At 37.3% G+C, this 21,224-nt stretch overlaps 1 protein-coding gene across 1 annotated transcript in view; it reads left to right on the top strand.

Annotated features, from left to right (window-relative positions):
* Positions 1 to 886: 886 nt before the first annotated feature.
* LOC107724740 (extracellular serine/threonine protein kinase FAM20C-like) overlaps positions 887 to 21,224 on the top strand; it is a 61,219-nt gene continuing 40,881 nt past the window's right edge. Inside the window, exons 1-3 of the mRNA XM_016533766.1 lie at positions 887 to 1,934; positions 4,340 to 4,521; positions 9,687 to 9,765. Coding sequence (XP_016389252.1) covers positions 1,381 to 1,934; positions 4,340 to 4,521; positions 9,687 to 9,765 — 815 coding nt within the window. The 5' untranslated portion in view covers positions 887 to 1,380. The remainder of the gene's footprint in view (positions 1,935 to 4,339; positions 4,522 to 9,686; positions 9,766 to 21,224) is intronic.

Below are 21,224 nucleotides of genomic sequence, written 5' to 3'. Positions count from 1 at the left end.
GATTAAAAATAGAACATTCTCTCACATCACCCCCAAGGCTCTGTGTTAAACTGTATTTAATTTTGAGACATCATTATTCATCTGCTTGTTTTGTGTCAGTAATAATCCTTATTATGACAAAGCAAAGAAGATAAATGCTTTTTCATCAAAATACATGCCCCAGACATAAGCCATGGCAGACTGCCATATCAAATTCATAACTCTTCAAGTAGTGCAGTGTAGTGTTATGATGGTGATAAAATCCTACCATTGTTCTGATGAAAATACTGACAATTGCCTGGTTTCAATCCTCCACTTTTGAGGCTAATCTTTCAAAATCTCTTTGGTGACTATCAGTTTGGTAAATCATATTCAAATTGTCTATAAAGTACGTTAAACTGATCTTTCCCAACCAGAAGTCTCAGCGTTTATGGATAGCTCTTGCATATCGCAATGCAGTATTTGACTTTAAAAACTTAAATGCTGAGCTTGAACAGATCAATCCCATAACACCAGACACTGAAACCTTTCATGAATAACATTAACAAACATTATTCAATCACTTACCCTTGTGCCGTTCCAAACCTGTATGAATTTCTTTCCTCAGTGAGGAAAAAAATCAATGACATGAGTTTTATTTTGACTGATTTCTTTAACAGATACACATTTAAAATACCAAGAGCCTTTGGCTCATATATTTACCTTAATAGTAATATAGTATGCTCTGATCTATTAAGCATTATTTAGCTTTCCATTAATGGAAGTTAGAATAGCGTTACCGCCACCAATCACCAGTAATGTCAGTCTAATGCGCATCAGCGCCCTCTGTCCTCACAAGTAGGAACTACACGGACATTCCAAGCCGAATATCTTTGAGTCGCTCTTCCTTGAGTCTCATGGACTCAGCCAATCTGAATGCTGTGACGAGGAGAGGCAGGATCCCAATATTTAACACACAGGGCACTGATACATCTACACCTGTCACTGACTGCTCCTCATGAAGAACTAATGCACTTTATCTCCCTCCTCACATGCTGAAGATATCCACACATGGGACTGCCGATCCGACATCCGTGCGGCTCTTGAGAAGTCAGAGGCGATTTCCTCGTGTTTTGTCATTATTTACCGGGACATTTTACAGATGCGCATTATCATGAACCTGTAAGGATGCGACAGGACATCTGAACCTCACCTAAAATCAAAATCGCGCTACTCGCAACTATGCCGAAAAGAAATCGTTCTTGATACATCTGGGAACCGCAGGATGCAGAAGAAGATTTTCGCACCTATTTGAACATGGATCTCCCATCATAACGCGGATTACAGTAGGACACCACATGCGCCCCTGAATCTTTTTATTATAGCCTGTATCATATTGTGGCAAGTGCTTTAGGTATAAAGATGATCCTATTTCGTAAATTTCGCGTGTTGATTTTAATGGTGTTTCTCGTCGCCTGCACCATGCACATCATGATAGACCTGTTACCCAAGCTGGAGAAGCGCGCGGCGGGATCGAGCTCCAGCGCTGGAGGTGGAGGCGGCTGCTCCTGCGCTCACACACCGGGCGAGGAGCCTCGATCCTGGGCCAAACAGCGCGCCAGAGCCGCCGCCGCCGAACCGGGCTGGCCTAATAAACACTCTTTGAGACTACTGCAGGATTTCAGCAATGAACCCAACTCCAACCTCACTTCGCACTCGCGGGAGAAGGTGACAGAGAGAGCCGAGTCTGAAAAGAGAGCGAGACAGCTGCAGCTGGGCTCGGAGAAGAGGGTTTTGATGAGAGATACGGTGAGCGGACAGAAGCAGAGAGCTGTCCAGGGTTCCTCCAGACTGAAGGCGCTCTATGAGCATCCCCTCTATAAGACCGACCTGCCTCATCTCTCTGAAGATGACACCTTGTTCAACCTCAACAATGATATCAGATTCTACCCCAAAGCTGCCGGACAACAAGAATGGCAAGTGCTTCTTTAAACCTGGCGTGAAACACATGCTGTTATATGTATAAAAATGAGCTTTGAAGTCCCGGTTATGTGCATAATTAAAAGAAACCGGGTCCTGGAGAAGATTTCATATTTCAAACAAAGATACTTTTTCTTAAATCAGTGTTAATAAACAGCAGGTTTCATTGTGACAACCACATATTCTAGTGACAGCATGCCTTGCTAAAGGATTCACAATGTTTTGTTTGTTGACAAAACCAGGTATGTCTGGTATATGAAAATGAACCTGTGCTGAGAAATATTCACAGCATTAAAAATTGTGACAACTTGCCCCAGTCTTCCTTCTAAAGAGATAATATAAAGAAAAGCATTAAAGGTGATTGCTCATATTTTATCCCAAAGCAGCTGGAAAAGAAGAATGGCATGAATGCATATTTGTATGCATATGAAATGTTATTTATATCCCAGTTATTTGTATAATTAAAATATGAATGGAGACTGGTTCTAGTTAAGTTGTCACAACTATATGATTTATAGTCAAAAATCCAATTAGACAAAAAGGGAGTTTTATCTTGCAGCGTTTTTGTTTTTGTTTGTTTGTTTTTGTTTTTTTTAAATGTTGGTATTAACCAAATGTCATATTAAGATAATTGGGATAATTTGTGTTGTTTAATTAATTGTTTTGTATTTTGTGGTTTCTTGTTTAAATTTAGCTGAAAAGTATGTTAAATACTCTAAATAGAGATAGCCTGTGGAGAAATACTTTTTCACTTTAGATAGTAGATATATTTGTGTCGTCACCCATCGTGACAACATACCCCGGTATAGTTTTATAGTCAAAAACCTACTGTATGTGTATATACAGAAACTGAGAACAGTGTTGAAAATGTGTTTATCCTAAATCACCAGGGAAATTAAGAGCTTCACAAACAACTTTCAGCTAAGAAGAAATTTTTTCACATCACACCCAGGGGTCATCATTTTCTCATTTTGAGTAAGTAATAATCATAATAAAGTCAGATTCTCAATGGAAATAGAGATTAAAAGCAATAATTTAGGAGAGAAGTACATGTGTTTTTAAATCTAGTGGTAAAAATAAGAGCGCATATGTCGTGGAAAGAAATGATAATGTGGCTTGGGTGCTTTTTATAATTTCCAGTTCATACTGACTCATTGTGAGTGTTAAAAGCTTTGCTGCTAGGACTCATCTATGTTCCTCTGGTGTGATGTGTTGTTTTCTTCAGAGCTGTCAGATGCATTAAGCTGAAGGGGTTTTTGTTGGTGTCATGCCCTTTGTTTCTTCCTGTGTCCTCTCTTTTTGTTCTTCACACGGCAAGCTCTCACGTCCTTCAGGCATAGCTTATTCTCACTGCCTATAACCATGCCTGAATTAACTAAACATGCCTTTTAACCATGCCTGACTGATCCGGATCCAGATCCAGATGAACTGAACATGAATAGTTGAGTTAAAAGGCTGATTTAACAGTGTTTTGTTAATCACTGAAAATGCATGTGACAAGCTTGTCATCCAGATGCTGTCACATTACTGTATAATATTCCTTTTCATGTTTTGATGGGACACAATGTTTTAATAGACTGATTTGTTGTTGTGAGGTCAGGGGCCTCAGGGAAATGAAGTACAGCTGATGTATTCAGTCATTCCACTGTCATCACAGTATTATATGTGCATGGCATCAGTCACATTCAAACATGCTCATTTTTAATATCATTTCAATAAAAAAATAAAGCATTGAACAATTTAAATAAAACATAAAAAGACTGCTCTTCAGATAAATGCAGAGTAATTTTAACTCAAATGAAGCTGATTTTCGATTACATTGAAAACCGTGCAGATTTATATGTTAAAGCAGTTGTAAAGTACTTGATTTTTACTTGATATTTTAAATATACGAAATGGCAACTTCATCATAACAAATGTGTAATTATAGTATAAATACATGAAGCTTGAATACATCAAGTTTCAATAGAAATGACATTCAAAGTATATTATATCCATAATAAGTGCTCTGTTTGAAAGCTGATGTGTACTTCTTTTGGCTAATTCAGTTTTGCTTTTAGTGAGAAATGAAAATTAAGTATTTCCAGCTTTGTTTTATCATGTTGAAATCCACTGAACTGATTTCCCAAGCAAATCAATGGAAAATGTATACAGAATCGATCTGGGTCTAGTAATTATATAGACACTTACACTGCAATATTATACTGCTGTAGTTCAAATATAAATATATCAAGATTTCTTCAATAACAGTTACAAAGTTTGATGTTTTCCCCTCATTTGAATTTCTCAAATGTTAAAAAGTTATTGTATGTTTAAAAATAAATTCATATGTATTTTTCGTATTGTCAGACAGCATGTGTGTTGGTAGTGACTAATGTCCTCCACCGTCCTTTACCGGCAGGCATAACGAGGGGAACGTGGAGGAGGAGGAGTACAGTCCAACAGGGGAGGCCACTGCTGAGTCATATCCCAACTGGCTCCGCTTCCACATCGGAATTAACCGACACGAGCTCTACTCCAGACACAACCCCGTCATCGGCGCCCTGCTGAAAGACCTGGTCTCCCAGAAGATCACCAGCGTAGGTGAGTTTGGGTACAGGACCTGCTCCTGTGTAATGGAGCAGCCTAGCTGAAGTGGGAATGCTCTAGGCCCTGTGCTGCCATCCCAAAAGCAATAATTGCCAAGTGGTTTAGAGCTATTATAGGAATGACATGAGCCAAGTAGGTCAATGATTTGCAAAGTGTAATTGTGGTTGGATTACAATGAATTTTATTGGCTAGATGGGCTTTTTTGGATGTATGTGCAATGTACTGTTTGTGTTTGTGTGTGGAATGGGGAAACTGGGATTGTTTGAGAATATTTGCGGATTTCCATTAATGGAGTACACTGTCTCATTACTTTTTAAAAGCATTAGATGCACAAATCCCACATTTTTAGCAGTCAGAACTGTTAGATTTGACATAAATTATAAAGTAACATAAGATTATTATCTAACATAACATGAATATGGCTTGTTTTAATAGGTTAAACCCTTCTAAATACTGTGCATTTGTATTCAAATATTACATTTAAAATGTAAAAATAAAAGCTTATCAATAAAGCTACCCATTTTACCAAAGCTATTTTAAGAACTAGGTTAAACAAATGAAATTAATGTATTAGTGAACTATAAATAAACATTTTGTCCTAAACTAGTTTGCCCCTACTTATTTATAACTTTATTTTGGCTAAATCTCCAACCCTGTTACCAATTGGGTGCATAAAAGAACCTTTGTTTAATTTAGAAAATCTCGAAAATAAAAATGCAAAACAAATCATACAAATCTGGGTTGGTAAAAGTCCTAAATTATGGTAACAAAGTCACAAATCTCTTAAATAAAGCCCATTTCCACCATATACTTAAGTCATAAAAAAATTATGACATACTTAAGTCATAATTATGACATAAAAAGTCAAAATTGTTGCTTAAAAAGTCAACATTTTGACGATGAAATTATGACATACTAAATCAAAATTATGACTTTACAAGTCAAAATTATGACTTAACTTGGTCTTACGTCATCGCAAAATGGTGGTCTAATGAATTGTGAAGAGTAGGAATATGTGGGATATTCTAAAAATACTTAATGTGACTTAAAACTGTAACATTGGAGGACCAAGTTCAGTGCACACCTTATTAATAAAGTATACCGTTTACAGACAAGCAGAATAAATTGCACAGTAGCATTTTCTAACCCATAGAAGCTTAATGGAAGAAGACAGTGATATACAAATCACTGATATACTGTAATATCTGCTTGCCTGTACACAGTATATATTTTAAATAAAGATTTGGACTTTTTATATCACCGTCTTCTTCCATTAAGCCACGTTAAGTGTTTCGTTCTTCATAACGGTTTTATATGGGGAAGAAAATGCTCAACGTGCAAATTCAATGCATTGCGTTCATATTTTGGGGTATATTCTGCTTGTCTGTAAACAGTATGCTTTATTAATAAGGTGTGTACTGAACTTTGTCCTCCAAACTGTTTTAAGCCAGTTAATTTTAGGATGTCCCACATATTACTCGTCACAATTCATTAGACCACTTGTGTTGTGTCAGACCAATATAAAGTGATTAAGTCATAATTTCTACTTGTAAAGTCATAATTTCGACTTTTAAATTTATTTCTGTTATGACAACTCTCGGAGGGATTGGCATGGTAATGTACATGACAATGTTAATGTATTTGGTCTTGGCAGAATAGATCTGCTACGCTGCTGCTGCTGCAGAGCAAATATCGAGACTTACTACTGCCAATACTTCCACAACATGCTGCTGTGAGCATGTAAGAAATATTGCTGCTGCAAATATAACATACATGAAATAACCCCCATATAGCGTACATAAATCACCTCGTAGCAGATCTATACAGGTGGAGCTGGGGAAGGTGGAGGGTTTCTGAAGCAAGCTGCAACTGCTACGGCAAGCACTAGTCATATATTTTAATGTTGAGCAGTGAGCTCATTGGCTACCGATACAGGAGAGAACCAATCAGCTGTGCCATGTGATAATGATGTCATTAGGTCAGATTGAGTTAGACCTATCGGACTGCGCCATCTAGAGTTTCATGCCAGAACTCTGTATATTTTCGACTTTTCATTTCATAATTATGACTTTTGTGTGTCATAATTTCCATGACTTTTTTCTCATAATTATTTTTAAAATCATCATTTCAACTTTTTATTTCATAATTATGACTTTTAAAGTAATCATTTCTACTTTTTATTTCATAATTATAACTTTTAAAGTCATCATTTCGACTTAGCAAGTCATCATTTCATTTTTTTTCACCCCATAATTAATGACTTATGAATATGTCATAATTTCGACTTTTCAACACATGAATTTTCTTCTTATGTGGCAGAAATGGGCTTCTATACTTACTAAAATAATATAATGCTAATATAATATTTAATATAATATAATATTTAGTCTGAGGTTGACATTTCTAAAGGATAAGCAGCCTTTTTCCCTCTTCATTTGCTGAAAAAGGAAACATTTGACTTCAGTTTGAAGAGTTTCAGACCGTATTTTGTCCCCTATTCGTGGACAGTGCCATTTGGAAGTATTTTATTTAGAAGCTTGTAAGGTGTACAGAATGATCCGCATAGACATGTTTATGTGTGTATGTATGCACTCAGGCACTTGAGATGGCTAGTGAACATCAGGACCTATTTCTGTAGGCAGAATGATGGCAGAAGCGGCACACGCACACATCCTTTTATTCCCAAGAGAGAGTATGATTGACAACTACTCTTCCTCCATTAGTCTCTGAAAGTCCACCTGAAGATCTTACGTGACTTATTTTTTCCAGCCCTGTGCAGTGTGAGACGTCTGTATTGTGATGCTCTTATGAAACAGTCTCTGATTTTAAGAAACTATAACTACATACATCAAATTCCCTTTGATTTGTGTGGTAGCTAACATCTAAATGAAACTGATTTATTTGAATGAAAAATATTATTTAATGAACCTGACAGCAAATAAAGTCATTTTAAGGGTTACTGAAAATAGATTATTAATAGTGAAGTAATTTCTGCGCCACTAGTGTCACCAACTTTGCGGGAAAAAAAGAAGTACACTTTAGCTTTTAAAGAGAGTACTTGTAATGGAAATAATTGTGTTTAAAAGAACAGGTGTGAGGTGAATGTAATGTTTTCAGACACTTAATTGCATGTTAATGATATTGTATTATAGTTTAAATTTATATTAAAATCAGTTAGCTGAACTGTTTTTTCGACCCACTTACTGTATATGTAATTTCATAATTACTTCTGTTGTCTTTGAAATATGGTTAAAGTGTACTGCCGTATTAAAATATAGCCTATATTTGTAATTATACCATTTTTAATGATAAAGTTGTAATTTAGTACATTCAGATATATTAACTTGTCATAAAGTTACAAATGGCTTAATTTTCTGCATATTAAAAAGGGATAGGAGAAGATATTTAACATTAAAAAATCACTCTTCACCCCCTATGGTACAATAAGAATGGTCTTTGTTCACTTTTTACAGTGTGGTTCACTGCAGCCTCTGGAACAAATAGCACTTTCCTGGAGGTAATTTCAGTCATATTAAGATTAATTAAGGTTATAAATTTAGCACTCAGTGAATAACGCTGTTGTGATTGCAGTGCTTTCAAAAATTACTCTAAAATAGTGTTTTGCTGGAAACATTTAGCAAAAATAGGACAGATTTAATCAAATAAATAGAGCAGTTCTCCAGGGATTGAAGCAAATCAAAAGATGTGTGGTTTAACAATACTTATTTGTGTATGTGTAGACCCAGATCCACCAGATAATAACACTAAGAGCTACGGCATTATGGCTTGGTTCCAACTGACGTGTCTCTGCTCAACTAATGAGTTCAATAAGACTTTACTGCTGCAGAATTGCACAGGTGCCCTCTGGGGAAATATGATACAGAATTTTTGGATTACTCAACGTAAAGCCGTATCAGCCAACTTTGGTGTCCAATCTCATTAATCAGCCTGACAAAATTGTTTTCTGCTGATCTAAGGTCAGTATCCTGACTTCTCTCATAGTTTTAAGACTTCCAGAACTAGAGTGTCTGGATCTGGCATTTAAAAAGATATTGCGAGACATGCACTGACACAGCCCCTGCTGGGAAAGCCGTGAGAAACATCACTTCACTGTAGACAGTATGGTGTAATTTTGGGGGATTATTCGCTTTGTAGTAAATATGATTTGTTGTGACTAACTTAAGCTGCCAAAGGCCTATACACACACAAACCGCTTGTGCACACTTGCAAGGGACTTCATTTGAGATGAAACGCCCATATGGTTCATTGGTTCATTCTTATGAAAGTCTGTTTACCTTTCTTTGACGAGATATCAGGGGCTGTTTAATATCTGCAGTTCTTAGGTCACCGTAAGGACGTTTTTCATGCTTACGAAGATGTGGTACTACTCACACAGTCCTAAGGAAACAATCACAATTTATTTTTCTCCCAAAAAAATGCATATTTTAGCATATATTTTAAGTATAAATGTAATCTTTATAAAATATAATGTAGTGTATTACACACACACATATATATATTAGTGCTGTCAAACGATTAATCACGATTAATCGCATCCAAAATAGTTTTTGTTTACATCATATATGTGTATGTACTGTGTATATTTATTATGTATATATAAATACACACACATACCGTATAAATATATTTTGAAAATCTGTACATGTGTTTTCATATATATATATATATATATATGTTTTTTTTTGTTTTGTTTTTTACTATTTACTATAACTATAATAACCCTGGTGTGAATTATAAAAAACAAGTGTCATGTCATTGACCCTTCATTTGAAGTACCATGAGGCCGACATATTGTAGTAACTCACAAATTTGCGCCATAACTCGTTACTGATGTTTCAACCATTTAACTCTTCCACTCTCATAAACAGCAGATGGTTGCTTAGCTAGTCGTGGGAATCTACATATATTCATGAGATTTTCTGACAGTCTGATGAAATACACTAAGAAATCATCACTACTGTTTGCAAGACTGCAAAACATCACTGCTAATACATGCTTGTGTGAGTTAGAGCGAAAGCTTTTTAGCATGAATGCTGGAAGAGAAGATTGTGTTAGTGTGTGTGGGTGTGTGGGTGCATATTGTCTTGTTTTTAGAAAGCTGGTCGGCTGGTGTTACAGTAATTATGTTTCCTTCACAGCTATGAAGTCAGGTGGCACTCAGCTGAAGCTCATCATGTCATTCCAGAACTATGGACAAGCACTGTTCAAACCTATGAAGTAAGTGATATTGCAATCTTTCAATTTAGTGAATGCACGCCCAGTGGAGAACCAGTTTATTTCAGAATGTACCCTGCATACTTTCATTCTAAGTGTATTTAAGAGGCGTGGACTAAGTCTTTTGTGTTTCAACAAAAACATGTTGTTCTGCTTTTGGATGTTGTCCAAGATGATTATGGTATATGTAGATGTAGTCTTTCTACAGCTGTAAAATTTGAGAAGTATGTTAAAAATAGAATGAGGTTTACAAATGACACAATCAGTTTAAACTCACATCATTTTTCTAACTCTTAGGCCTTAAAGAGATAGTCCATCCAAAAATGAAAATTCTGTCATCATTTATTCACCCTCATTTCGTTCTAAACCTATATGTGCTTCTTTCATTTGTGGAGTAATATAAGAAGAATATATTTTGAAGAATGCTGGTAACCAAAAAGATATTTTGAAGAATGTTGATAACCAAACTGTTTTGAGTCATGTTCACTTCCATGGTATGGACAAATATACTATGGAAGTCATTTTGAACCTAAATGTTTGGTTGCCAACATCCTTCAGAATATCTTTTTGGTTACCAGCATTCTTCAAAATACACTTTTGGTTCCCAACATTCTTCAAAATATATTTTTGTTGCCAACATTAGTCAAAAAAATGATTTTGGTTACCAACACTCTTCAATATTTTTTGTTACCAACATTCTTCAAAATATCTTTTTGGTTACCAACATTCTATAAAATATATATTTTTGTTACCAACATTCATCAAAATATACTTTTGGTTACCAAAATTCCTAAAAAATATACTTTTGGTCACCAACATTCTTCAATATATCTTTGCTGGTTTCCGACATTATTCAAAATATCTTTTTGGTTACCAACATTCTATAAAATATTGTTTTGGTTACCAGCATTCTTCAAAATATCTTCTTTTGTGTTCTACAGGGAAATAAAATAACAAAATAGGAAATGCATACAGGTTTGGAATCACATGAGGGTGGCTAAATCATTTTCACTCAGTGATTTTGTAAAATGTTGGGGTGGACTGTCCATTTAAGCCCCCTTATTAGGATATTTAACAAAGCAAAGATAAATTGAATAAGCAGTTATTTACCTAAAAATCCCCATTAAAAAAAAGAATTCTTTAAGCCCCTAAAGACTGCATCTGAGCTTAATGCTTATTAGAGTAACTCCTCAGTTGTGTTCGGCATTTGTTGGTCGGCAGCACAAGCATCCATATGATCTTTCCTGGTGGGTAATGATCAGTCTGGTTTTAATTAACATCGCCAGGCGTACGCATTAATTAAAAACTGCGAGACACTATCACATGCTCTCGGGGATATTTGCCAGCAGAAGCTGTAACAGCCACACATAAAACAGGGCGGATCGACGGAGTGTGTCTGCCATATTCCCTCTGTTGAAGCAACACTGCCAGGGCTACCTGACTCATTTGTGATCAAATAATTGCTAGGGGATGCTTGATTGCTTCCACCCAGAGGAAAACCTTTTTCGTCGTTGTTTTCTTTGATTATGCTTTGTCATTGCCATCTGTGATTTCTTAGTCTTTCTTGGTGGGTACAGACACAAACAGTTGGTGGCTAAAAACACACACAGTTATTGCACAACAGTAGCATCAGGAGATGTGCAATTCACACACCAGACAAGGTGGCGTATGCATGTTTGGATTAGCACTCCCTGCTGAAAATAATGACTGGCTTAGGCCAAGATGAATTACTTCTGTTTTGATGTAGGGGTGTACAATACAGTATTGTGTAGAAATCTTAGGCAAGTCAGATGATTGTTTGTTTTTCAAGATGGTTATTTTTATCTTTTGCTTTAGTGTACCAGTAGGAAATTGTGATTTCCAAACAGTCCTTTTGCCATTAAAGGCATAGATCACCCAAAAATGAAAATTTGCTGAAAATGTACTCATCCTCAGACCATCCAAGATCTAGATGAGTTTGTTTCTTCATCACAGCAGATTTGGAGATTTCAGCTTTAATTTAATTTAGCTTTTATTTTAGTTTTCAAAGAGATGGAACAAATGAGAAACACTAAATCCGTAATAGCTGTGGCAATATTTCCAGGACGCTTGGAGAAATATACCTGTAAATATACCTTATAGGTGCTTTATGTAATTTTTTGACTGTACTAACATATAAAAACACTATAATACATTTGCAGATATTTGGGTAACATGCTAAGTTCACATACTTGTTTCTCCGAAAAACAATGCTACAGCCAGTTATTCAGCTTTGAAAATCAGCATTCCGTGTCAGAATGTCTGTTTTTGTTTTGGTCTGTGTGATTCCACCCAATTACAGTTTACCCAATAATATGTCGACAGTCTGGGTTGCCAGTTTGCAGAAGCATACTGCAGCCATGGAAGCGAGCAAACGAACTGGGTCAAAGATTGCAAATTCTACCTGATTTAAAAAGCTTTGGCATCCATATTAAAAGCTGTATGACCAGAGGCATGTTAAAATCAACTCATCAGTTTACAGTGTAAAGTTCGTCGCCTTTAATTGTCAGTTGCGCTCGATCGTGTTGCATGTCCTCAATCTGACAACCCATGTGAGCATTGAGTCTGAGGAGGAGGGGGAGAAACAATGTTTTTAATTTAGATCGCAGTACCCATTTAAAATACTAGCCGTCATTATTACATACTGCACTTTTAAAATTGTGTGCAAGTGTACCAAGGACAAAAGCTGTTTTCAAAGCAAAGGATGCTCATAACAAATGTTGATTTAATTTAGTTATTTAGTCATGACTAGATCTGAGAAGGTGATCGCTGTCTCTTTATGATTCAGGAGGAAATCTTGGTTTGGATTTATATGATACATATTTGCTAGGATAACTTATGCTATCGATACAAAAAACAAACACTGCGTATTGCATGTTTTCTGTTGGAAGCCCAGCTTTCATCTAGTTCTCAAGAAAGATCACGAAAGGAGACAATATTTTAGTGGAGTGTTTAACAATGCAATGTAATAAAAGCAATAATTAAATAATAATTTAGACAGAGACAACAACTGACAGATTAGACTGACAAACACAGAGTTCTCTTTAGCTGCATTTCACAGTTTTGAGCAATTATACTTATGGAAGTGTTAATTAACTTTTGGCATTCATGTAACCCTTGGCATTCATTTCTCCGTTTATGCTTTGAACGATCACTGCTAAAAAGCATATACCAAGTACTAAGCTTGAAGAATCATCTGTTCATCATATCATTGACATGAATGGCCTTCCATATGGTCCCACTCAAACCACTGAACATCCAGAGCACACGGCCACCCTCACCGCAGCAAGCAGGTGCTTTTTCATCCCAAATAAAGCTGCAGGTTTCCCCCTTTTCCCAGGCTCTACATCTTTCTCCCGCTCCGAAAAGGCTATAGATTTCTCCAGCTCTAAAAGCTGGGAGTATTTCCCAGACTCCCCATTGACGGCACGGGGCCACCCTTTCCCTCACCTGCCCCTCTTTGCAGCCATACTAAGCATCAAAGCTTCTTTTGATGTGCTGCTGCTTTGAGCAGGATGCTAATCTATCTGCAGGTGCATGGAGGGCTAACAGCTCTGGTTCCAGCCGTCTTAGAAAGCTGTGTGTATGTGAGAGGAGTTTATTGAACTTGAGTTATCTGACTGGGATCTAGGTGCAAATGCAGCAATAAATCATTGTGCAACCTTTCACTCTACCTTCTCCATGTTCATTCAGAAACCAGCCGGTGGGACTTGTGCCATGGAAAAGCACTCATCCCATCAAAATGCGGAAGGAGTAGCTGTATTTTACAGGAAAGCCATGCTCACTGAATGGTTTAATTATTCCACACCACAGCAATGAATGCTACTGATCGCCATGGAATGAGAAAGGAGAGAGAGATACGATTAGAAAAAGACAGAGAGACAGAAAAAGCCCTTGTGAAAAAGAAGTGCACATTTAAAAGGAGAATCTGTTACAAAAATAATATACTTTTTTTTTTTTTTAATACTCTTAAGTGTGAACTGAATGTAATGTTTTCAGACATCCTGGATTATAGTTTACATTTATATTATATGAAAACATTTTTATATCATGCATTTAATTATATTTGTAAATATAAATTTGTAATAAAGAGGCAGTTTACTACATTTAAAATATATTAATTTTACATTTGCCAATTAACACTACAGTTAAATTTATAATCAAGTACTTCACATGTGTTTTGTATGTTAGTCAACACAGCAAAATAAGTTTACTTCTTAAAAGCATGGCAAAAGAATAATAAAACAATGATTTTTCACACTGTACTTTTAAGTAAAACTGTTAATTTGCCATTACTACAAAATGTTCTTTAAAAGTCTACTCAAGTGTGTTAAGAAACAGCATACACTCTTTAAATACAGTTAAGTGGCTTTTTATTTCATTAATATTATAATATCTGCAAGTAAGTAAGTTTTTAAAAATGTATATTAAAGATTTTAAAAAGTGCACGTTCAATACAAATAAGTTCACTTCTTTTCACAAGAGAAGGAAGGAGACAAGTTGTTGTTGGGGTAGATTTACAAACTTGACAATCAAGATTCCATCCAGTGATCCGTCAAATTACAACAATGAGAGACTGTGATTCAGATGCTGAGATTGTTTGCATGTGTTTGCACAACATGATTTACCCAGGACATGTCCCTGAAACAATATCTTTTGTTGTTCATGTAACAACATTCTTGTCAACTAGTGCTAGCATTAGCGCTAACCCTAACAATGACACTTTAACATAATTGGTTCATGGGAAAGTTCCTCCAGGCATTTCTTCAACAACTTTAAAAGAGGTTCACTGTATTTCATTAATTTTCAGGGTATGTTCATTGTCAATTCATCTCACACAACCAGATTTTCTTGTGCCACCCCTAGCAGTTAGCCAAATAACAAATGTTAAAACTTATATCTAAAAAACGTATTTGTCATATACCTTTTATGTCTAAAATAGTGAAAAATAATGATGGATGATTTTGTCAACGTATGTCCAGGAAGCATTTGAACAGAAATCTCATTAACTGCATGACTGTTGGCATTAGTGACCTCTAATCTTAACTTTTGTGGTTACCGAAATGTTAATTTGTAAATACTCACACTTTCTCATGTTTAGAGTGAGATGTTAGCAATGCCAAAATCAAAGGTTTGATTCACAGGGCAAAAAACAACCAGAGACTCTAATAGAAGTCCAAAAACAAGGTGCGTAGGCCACAAAATTCATAAACACAACTAGATTTGAGATAAAAAAATTATTGTTTATATTGCATCTAGTGGTGTTTATCAATTTATTCTCATTTCTGCAGTGTTCAGGCTTGTAATATTTATTTTTGCTCATTTCGATTCTGAGGGAACATGTGAACTAATAAACATGCCTTGAATGCAAATGCAAGGTGCTTTGAATAACAGCATTTTCAAAGTGCATATGTACGACAACTTTTTGTTTTGTCTTCCTCTGTTTATTATCAGATCCATCCATAATTCACTCTCTGACTCCAGGAACTTATCATAACCTCTAAAAGGCCAATGACTGGTTAATAGGAATATTGTTCCACGACCATAAATGTTGTCCCACTAAGCATGTTTGTTTTAGACACTGGTATGAACCCTCAAACAGCTCTCGTTTATTCACAAGCTAAAAGTTTGGTCGGTGAGCAGCTCTTTAAAGTGTATACCAGACTAGATGTGCCTTAACAGGAACAAAAACTCTCACACAGCAAAATAGCTTGTGGATCTTTAACGTAATGCGCATGTCTACATACCTAACACGTACTACGCACGCACATGACGTCACCGTTTTCAAAGATTCACGTTTTGGGTGTTTACACGGAAACCACAACGGTGGCGTTTTCAAAAACTTGCACTTTGAAACCAGTTTTCAAAAATATGCATTTTCAGTCCCCAAAACGCCGTTGTCGGGAAAACGAACAGGCAAAACGCATAAAAAGTTTCCCGTTTTTGGCTGAAAACATTGTTGTGTAAACGGCCCCTAAGAGCCAAGTTTGAGTTTTCCACTGATGTTAATGATTTTTTCCCCCTCATATTGGTTCTGAAATTGCTGCAGTGCTTTGATATGAACTCTCACAGCAGCAACAGAGAAAGTATTTTCGGCTACAGGTGTTGTGCATTCAACGCTATAATGCAGAATATGTTCATGTCATGTAGAATATTACATGCAGCTCACCCAGGGAGATACCATCACCCCCATACTCTCTCTGATTGTCACTGTAACTCTATGGTATCCCTGTGGTTCCAGTTTCTAGTAGGTTCTGTTGTGGGCTATGCACCAACCAAGTGTCTTCATGGTACGTATTAGGACAGATTGCATGTACCTTTATGTTATTAATGCATGATTTATGACATGGGAAATCATTTTGCTAAAGTACAATGCACGTCAAAACCTGCATCGGGGGCTTTCAGACTAAGCAGGGTTTATCTGTGTTGTTTTGGAATGCAGATGGAAAATCCAGTTGGAAAATTCAGGTTTATTCCCAGCTTTAGATGCGCTTTGTCATGTAAAATGAAAAACGGGAGAGAATTTGCTGATTAAAAATATGGGCAGGAATAAAAAAAGATGCATGATAAAAAATGTTTTATGGTCAATGGATAAGCGTATTTAAAATAAATAAATAAAAACAGTACATTTGCCACACTATATTGGACCTCATATTGAAATATTCTGGTATAGTGAAAGAGGCTTAGAATATTTTAGGTTCAAATCCTGTTATGGCAGTTCACATGTCAAACTCCATGAAATATGACAACTGGGGTAATGTTTAGAGCACGCTGTCTGAGCCCTCAGCCATGGCAGGAAGTTAAGCTGAAGTGATGCATTTATGCGTTGTGTGCGGAGAAGGATAGGATTTTTAAGAGGGGCAGACGTGGGGACCTGCTGAAAGACATGATGTTTGGGGATTACAGAATGTCAAATCTGACTGCAACAGATTGTTTTTGATGCAGTCAGATCTAGACAACATAAAATGCTGGTAAACCCTAATGAGAAAAGGACAAAATGTTTAATCTACGGACCAAGGGCTGAAGGTTTGGCATGGTTATCATTAGCATCTTTCTCCATTAATGGCCTTTCAAAAGTATCCATGTATATTGGCTATTTTATTATTTTATTATTATTATTATTATTGTAAGCAATATATACCACTAAAACATTTTATGTTTGTGTTTGACCAATTTTTGTTTTTAGGGCTCTTGAAAGTGTGAAATGAACTTTGCCATTAGGAATACCATCTGTTAATGACTAATTACTTTTCCCACATGAAACTGCTTTTTTGCTGTTAGGTTTTTCCACATCACTTTCATATCTGTAAAAGGAAGACAAATGTTAGTGTTAGATTCTTCCTGCTTCGATTTTTACAGTTTATTTTGGTTTGCCTGCTTTCCACAAGAACAACCATTTAAAGTTGGTGGTTAAATCCAAGCCATCCAGTCATGTCTGTATGTTTTCCAAGTCCTCCAAGCAGAAATCATTTATGTTGGAGCCCCCGAAGAGGGTGGACGAAACCTTCATTAATGCATGCATTTCTGAAGCGATGCAGGCTGCTCGTAGCCAGCAAGCAGTGAATCAACATGTCAAAGCGCATTGTCTGCCTTATTGCTGACAGCTGTCTCGCACAGCTGCATGGCTTTCTGCACTGATCCAGGTTCTGTGCACAGAGGGAAGTCTGTTTCTCTGCTCAGCTGAATGGGGACTTGGAGTGTGTGCGTGTGTGTGGTGAAACGCAAGTTTTGAGATCTTAAGACTGAAAGTCCTATTTTGAAAAACTTCCTTCGCAAAAGCATTACCATTGTAACTATAGTTAATAAATATACAATAGTTTTGCTCATTAAACTTAATATTAAGGTCTATAATAACTGGAAAAAAACGGCACTTGTAAAAAGTCTATTATTTAACCAATGTTGCTTTCCATTTTTATTTAGCCAAAATACTTATACAATTTTAAATGGCTGTCAGTAACAAAAGATGCTTTAACTTCTAGATGGTGTAGTTTCAGAATGCACCAGCAGGGGTTAATGGGGTCATGCTAACCAGCCCCACCTTGACCCCTTGGTTACCACAGATTTACAGTTGTTTCAATAGCTTTAGATGTATCTGGTCCTACTCGCAAAACTCAGAATGGGATTTGAACCAGAGTCAACCTGCATGGGTGGCTAAAGCACACAGACTTTGGTGTCAGTCCCCAGCACACCCTCTTACTAACTGGCGTCCATCACTCACCCACTAAAGCTCATTCCCGTCTGGGTCACGGCACCATTTAAACTGGTCCTACTCACACCACAACAGACAGGATTTTAACCAGTGTCAACCAGCTTGGGAGGCTTCAGGTTTACCTGAACAACTCTTACTAGTCAACCTCCATTGCATTCAACTTGTGCAGCAACAAGTGGGATTCAAACCAACATCAACCAGCATGGGAGACTAAAGGATGCAGCTTCTAGTGTCAGTCACTAACATGCCTTTCGAGACAAGAGTAGTGAGGTTTATCTGCACAGCTTTTTCTGGCTAGCCTCTGTGCCTCTGTTACATTCATCCCCCAAAAGCTCACTCCCATCCGGGTCACGGCACCAATAAAATTGGTCCGATTCGTGCAGCAGTGAGTGGGATTCAAACCAACATCAACCGGCATGGGAGAATAAAGGATGCAGCCTCTAGCCTTTTCTGGCTAGCCTCTGTTACAATAACCCCCTAAAACTCACTCCTATCCAGGTCACGGCACCAATGAAACTGGTCCTACTCACCCCACAACAGGTGGGATTTGAACCAGCATCAACCAGTGTGAGATCCAGGTGTGCTAACAAGGAGGATAGCACAGAAAAAATAGGCAGTAGAATCAGTCAGTAATATGCCTCTTAAGGGCAGTGGAGTAAGGTCTGTTTCGTAGTTACTATGGTATTTTTATTTATAGCAGGAGTGTCTAAGCTCAGTCCTGGAGGGCCACTGTCCTGCAGAGTTTAGCTCTAACTTGCCTCTTCCTTGTCTGGAAGTTTTTAGTATGCTTAGTAGGGATGCACCGATGCCGATACTGAGCTCCTGCACTTGTACTCGTACTCGTTAAAATGCCCCGATACCAAATGCCGATACCACACAGCATGTGATAAGTGCCATATTCAGACAAAGAAACACCGACAACAGACAGCAGAATGGAGTTATTAGAGATTAAAGATGTCTACGAAGTATATGTATGCAATGACTATAAAACATTCAGTATTAATGCCTGTATAGCTGATTTGCTTAGTAGTTCGGTCGGATATGTCAAAAAGAAGTAAGTAAAACAATGCACAAGTTACTTAATAGTAGGAAGGGAGGGAGAGAGAGAGAGAGACAAATCATACTCATTTTTCATACAGTGGACTACCAGTAAAATTGAAAAACATTTGGGACCAAAAATTATTCAGACCGAGTCTGGGAAAAAAACTGAAGTTGAGGTTTTCATGAAGCTGGGTGACAGCATGCCCAGGAGACTACAGGCTGTCAATAAGGCTAAGGGTTACCCCGACAAAGTATTGATAGTTGTGTAAATATTGACAGCTGTATAAATAATTTTTGGATTATTGTAATCCATTACATACCTTTCTATCAAAGTTATCTGACATTATCAAGCTGAATTTGTTCTGACACAGTTTAACTCTGAGTTCTTGTCATATTTTATTACCATTTTCTAAACAATAGCGAATAAACTGTGATAATGTGAGAAATGTTGAAGGTGTCTGAATAAATTTTGGTTTGACTGTATCTATTTGATATATGAAGTTAACCAACTAACATTATACATACTCTTTTGGTTTCTGTACCCAATATTTTAAAAATTTACAAATGCAATGAAAATATTGGTATCGGTACTCGGTATCGGCAAGTACCAAAACTAAAAGTATCGGTATCGGGCGAGTACTGGAAAAAGTGGTATCGGTGCATCCCTAATGCTTAGTATCACCTTGATTAGCTGGTTCAGGTGTGTTTAATTGGGGTTGGAGCTAAGTGGCCCTGCAGGAGCAGGATTGGACACCCCTGATTTATAGCAAAGTGTTGTATACTGTGACTGATTTGATTGCATAATTCACAATACTTCATGAGTTGTTCATTGCCTTTTCAAAGGTACCTTTGTCTTCTTCTTCTTTCTTATTCCTATTAATATGAATAGGAACAGGAAAAATACTTCCGGAAGGCCATTGTAAACGTGGGCAGTCCTGCTGCACTGTGGTGACTCAGCTTCAATGACGAAGGTGAAATTTGATGCTAGCTCTGAATTCTTTGAGCACTGGCCCTTGATCTTTCTGTTCCACCTCATCTTCTTTGAGAACAACCACAGTACAATTTATCTCCCTGATAGAATGTTGCTATGCACCAGGGAGCCAACCAACAGGAGTTCTGCTATCAAACAGCACAGAATCAGATTTCACAGACTATTGTCCCGTTAGAGAGTTTTCGCCTTACCGCCAGGGAATTAGTTACTCACTGTGGCTTTTATTGGCATATTAGGGATCTATTTGTTAGTTCTGACTTTTGGAATGCAATACATACTTGTTAAAGGAACTCTGGGGAATCAGTTGGGATTGATGAAGGTTCGTCTTCTTGTTTGGAGCTAAGAACATGATGGGAGGAGTGCTGGATTATTTTTTGAATTCCTTCTCCTGGCTGTTGTGTGATGGAGTTATTTCATAGTTTTACTGGGAAACTGTCAAGGGAAGACTGTCTTCTGCATGTTTGTGAAACTAGCATCCTCAGATCTTGTGATTGACTTGGAACCATCTGATTTGGATGTTTGAAACATGTTGGTCACATGTTGTGTTTTATTTTGGTCAGATTCCTCCACACCTCCCCCATCAGTCATGCTTCACACGTCGCATATAATGCTAGGAACCATGTCTGCTGTACTGTAGAGTCGAGCGGTTCCTGCTTCACAATCTCAGCATTGTTTTTTAGTTTCAGTTTGGGCTTCTCAGCAAATGTGACCCTCTGCCCACCCCCTCATCTCTCATTCCCCTCTTTGTGATTCCATCTGTAAGATGGCAGGCAGTCAAAACACGCTCAGATAACAACCCTCTCTTTTTCTCTCTCTCTCATGAGCATACGCTCACTGACTGTCATCTCGGTTCCTCTTTCCCTTTCTGTCTCACTCTGTTCCTGTCTACCTGTCTCTCTCCATGTCCACTTGTCTCTCTACCTGCCTTCATTTCTCCCTCCATACCTGTCTAACTCCATCTTCCTTCTTATGTCCCGACCTTTTCACATCTCTCCCTAATTTTTTACTTGCCTCCCTCGCTACCAGTTGCGCTCACCATCCCCTCCCACTCTGCTTCTCTTTCTCCTTTTCTCTGCTTCTCTTCCTGCCTCTCTTTGTCAGCCTCTTCACAACTTTATCCTCCCTCTCCACAACTCTCTCTCTTTTTCTCACTGCCTCTCAAGTTATTTTTCTGACCCTCTCAATCTGCTTATCTTTCTACCT

The sequence above is a fragment of the Sinocyclocheilus rhinocerous genome, unplaced genomic scaffold (genome assembly GCF_001515625.1).
Source record: "Sinocyclocheilus rhinocerous isolate Xijiao unplaced genomic scaffold, SAMN03320098_v1.1 scaffold275, whole genome shotgun sequence".
Lineage (NCBI taxonomy): Eukaryota > Metazoa > Chordata > Actinopteri > Cypriniformes > Cyprinidae > Sinocyclocheilus > Sinocyclocheilus rhinocerous.
The sequence above is the reverse complement of the archived record's forward strand: the minus strand, read 5'-3'. Positions and strand labels throughout refer to the sequence as shown.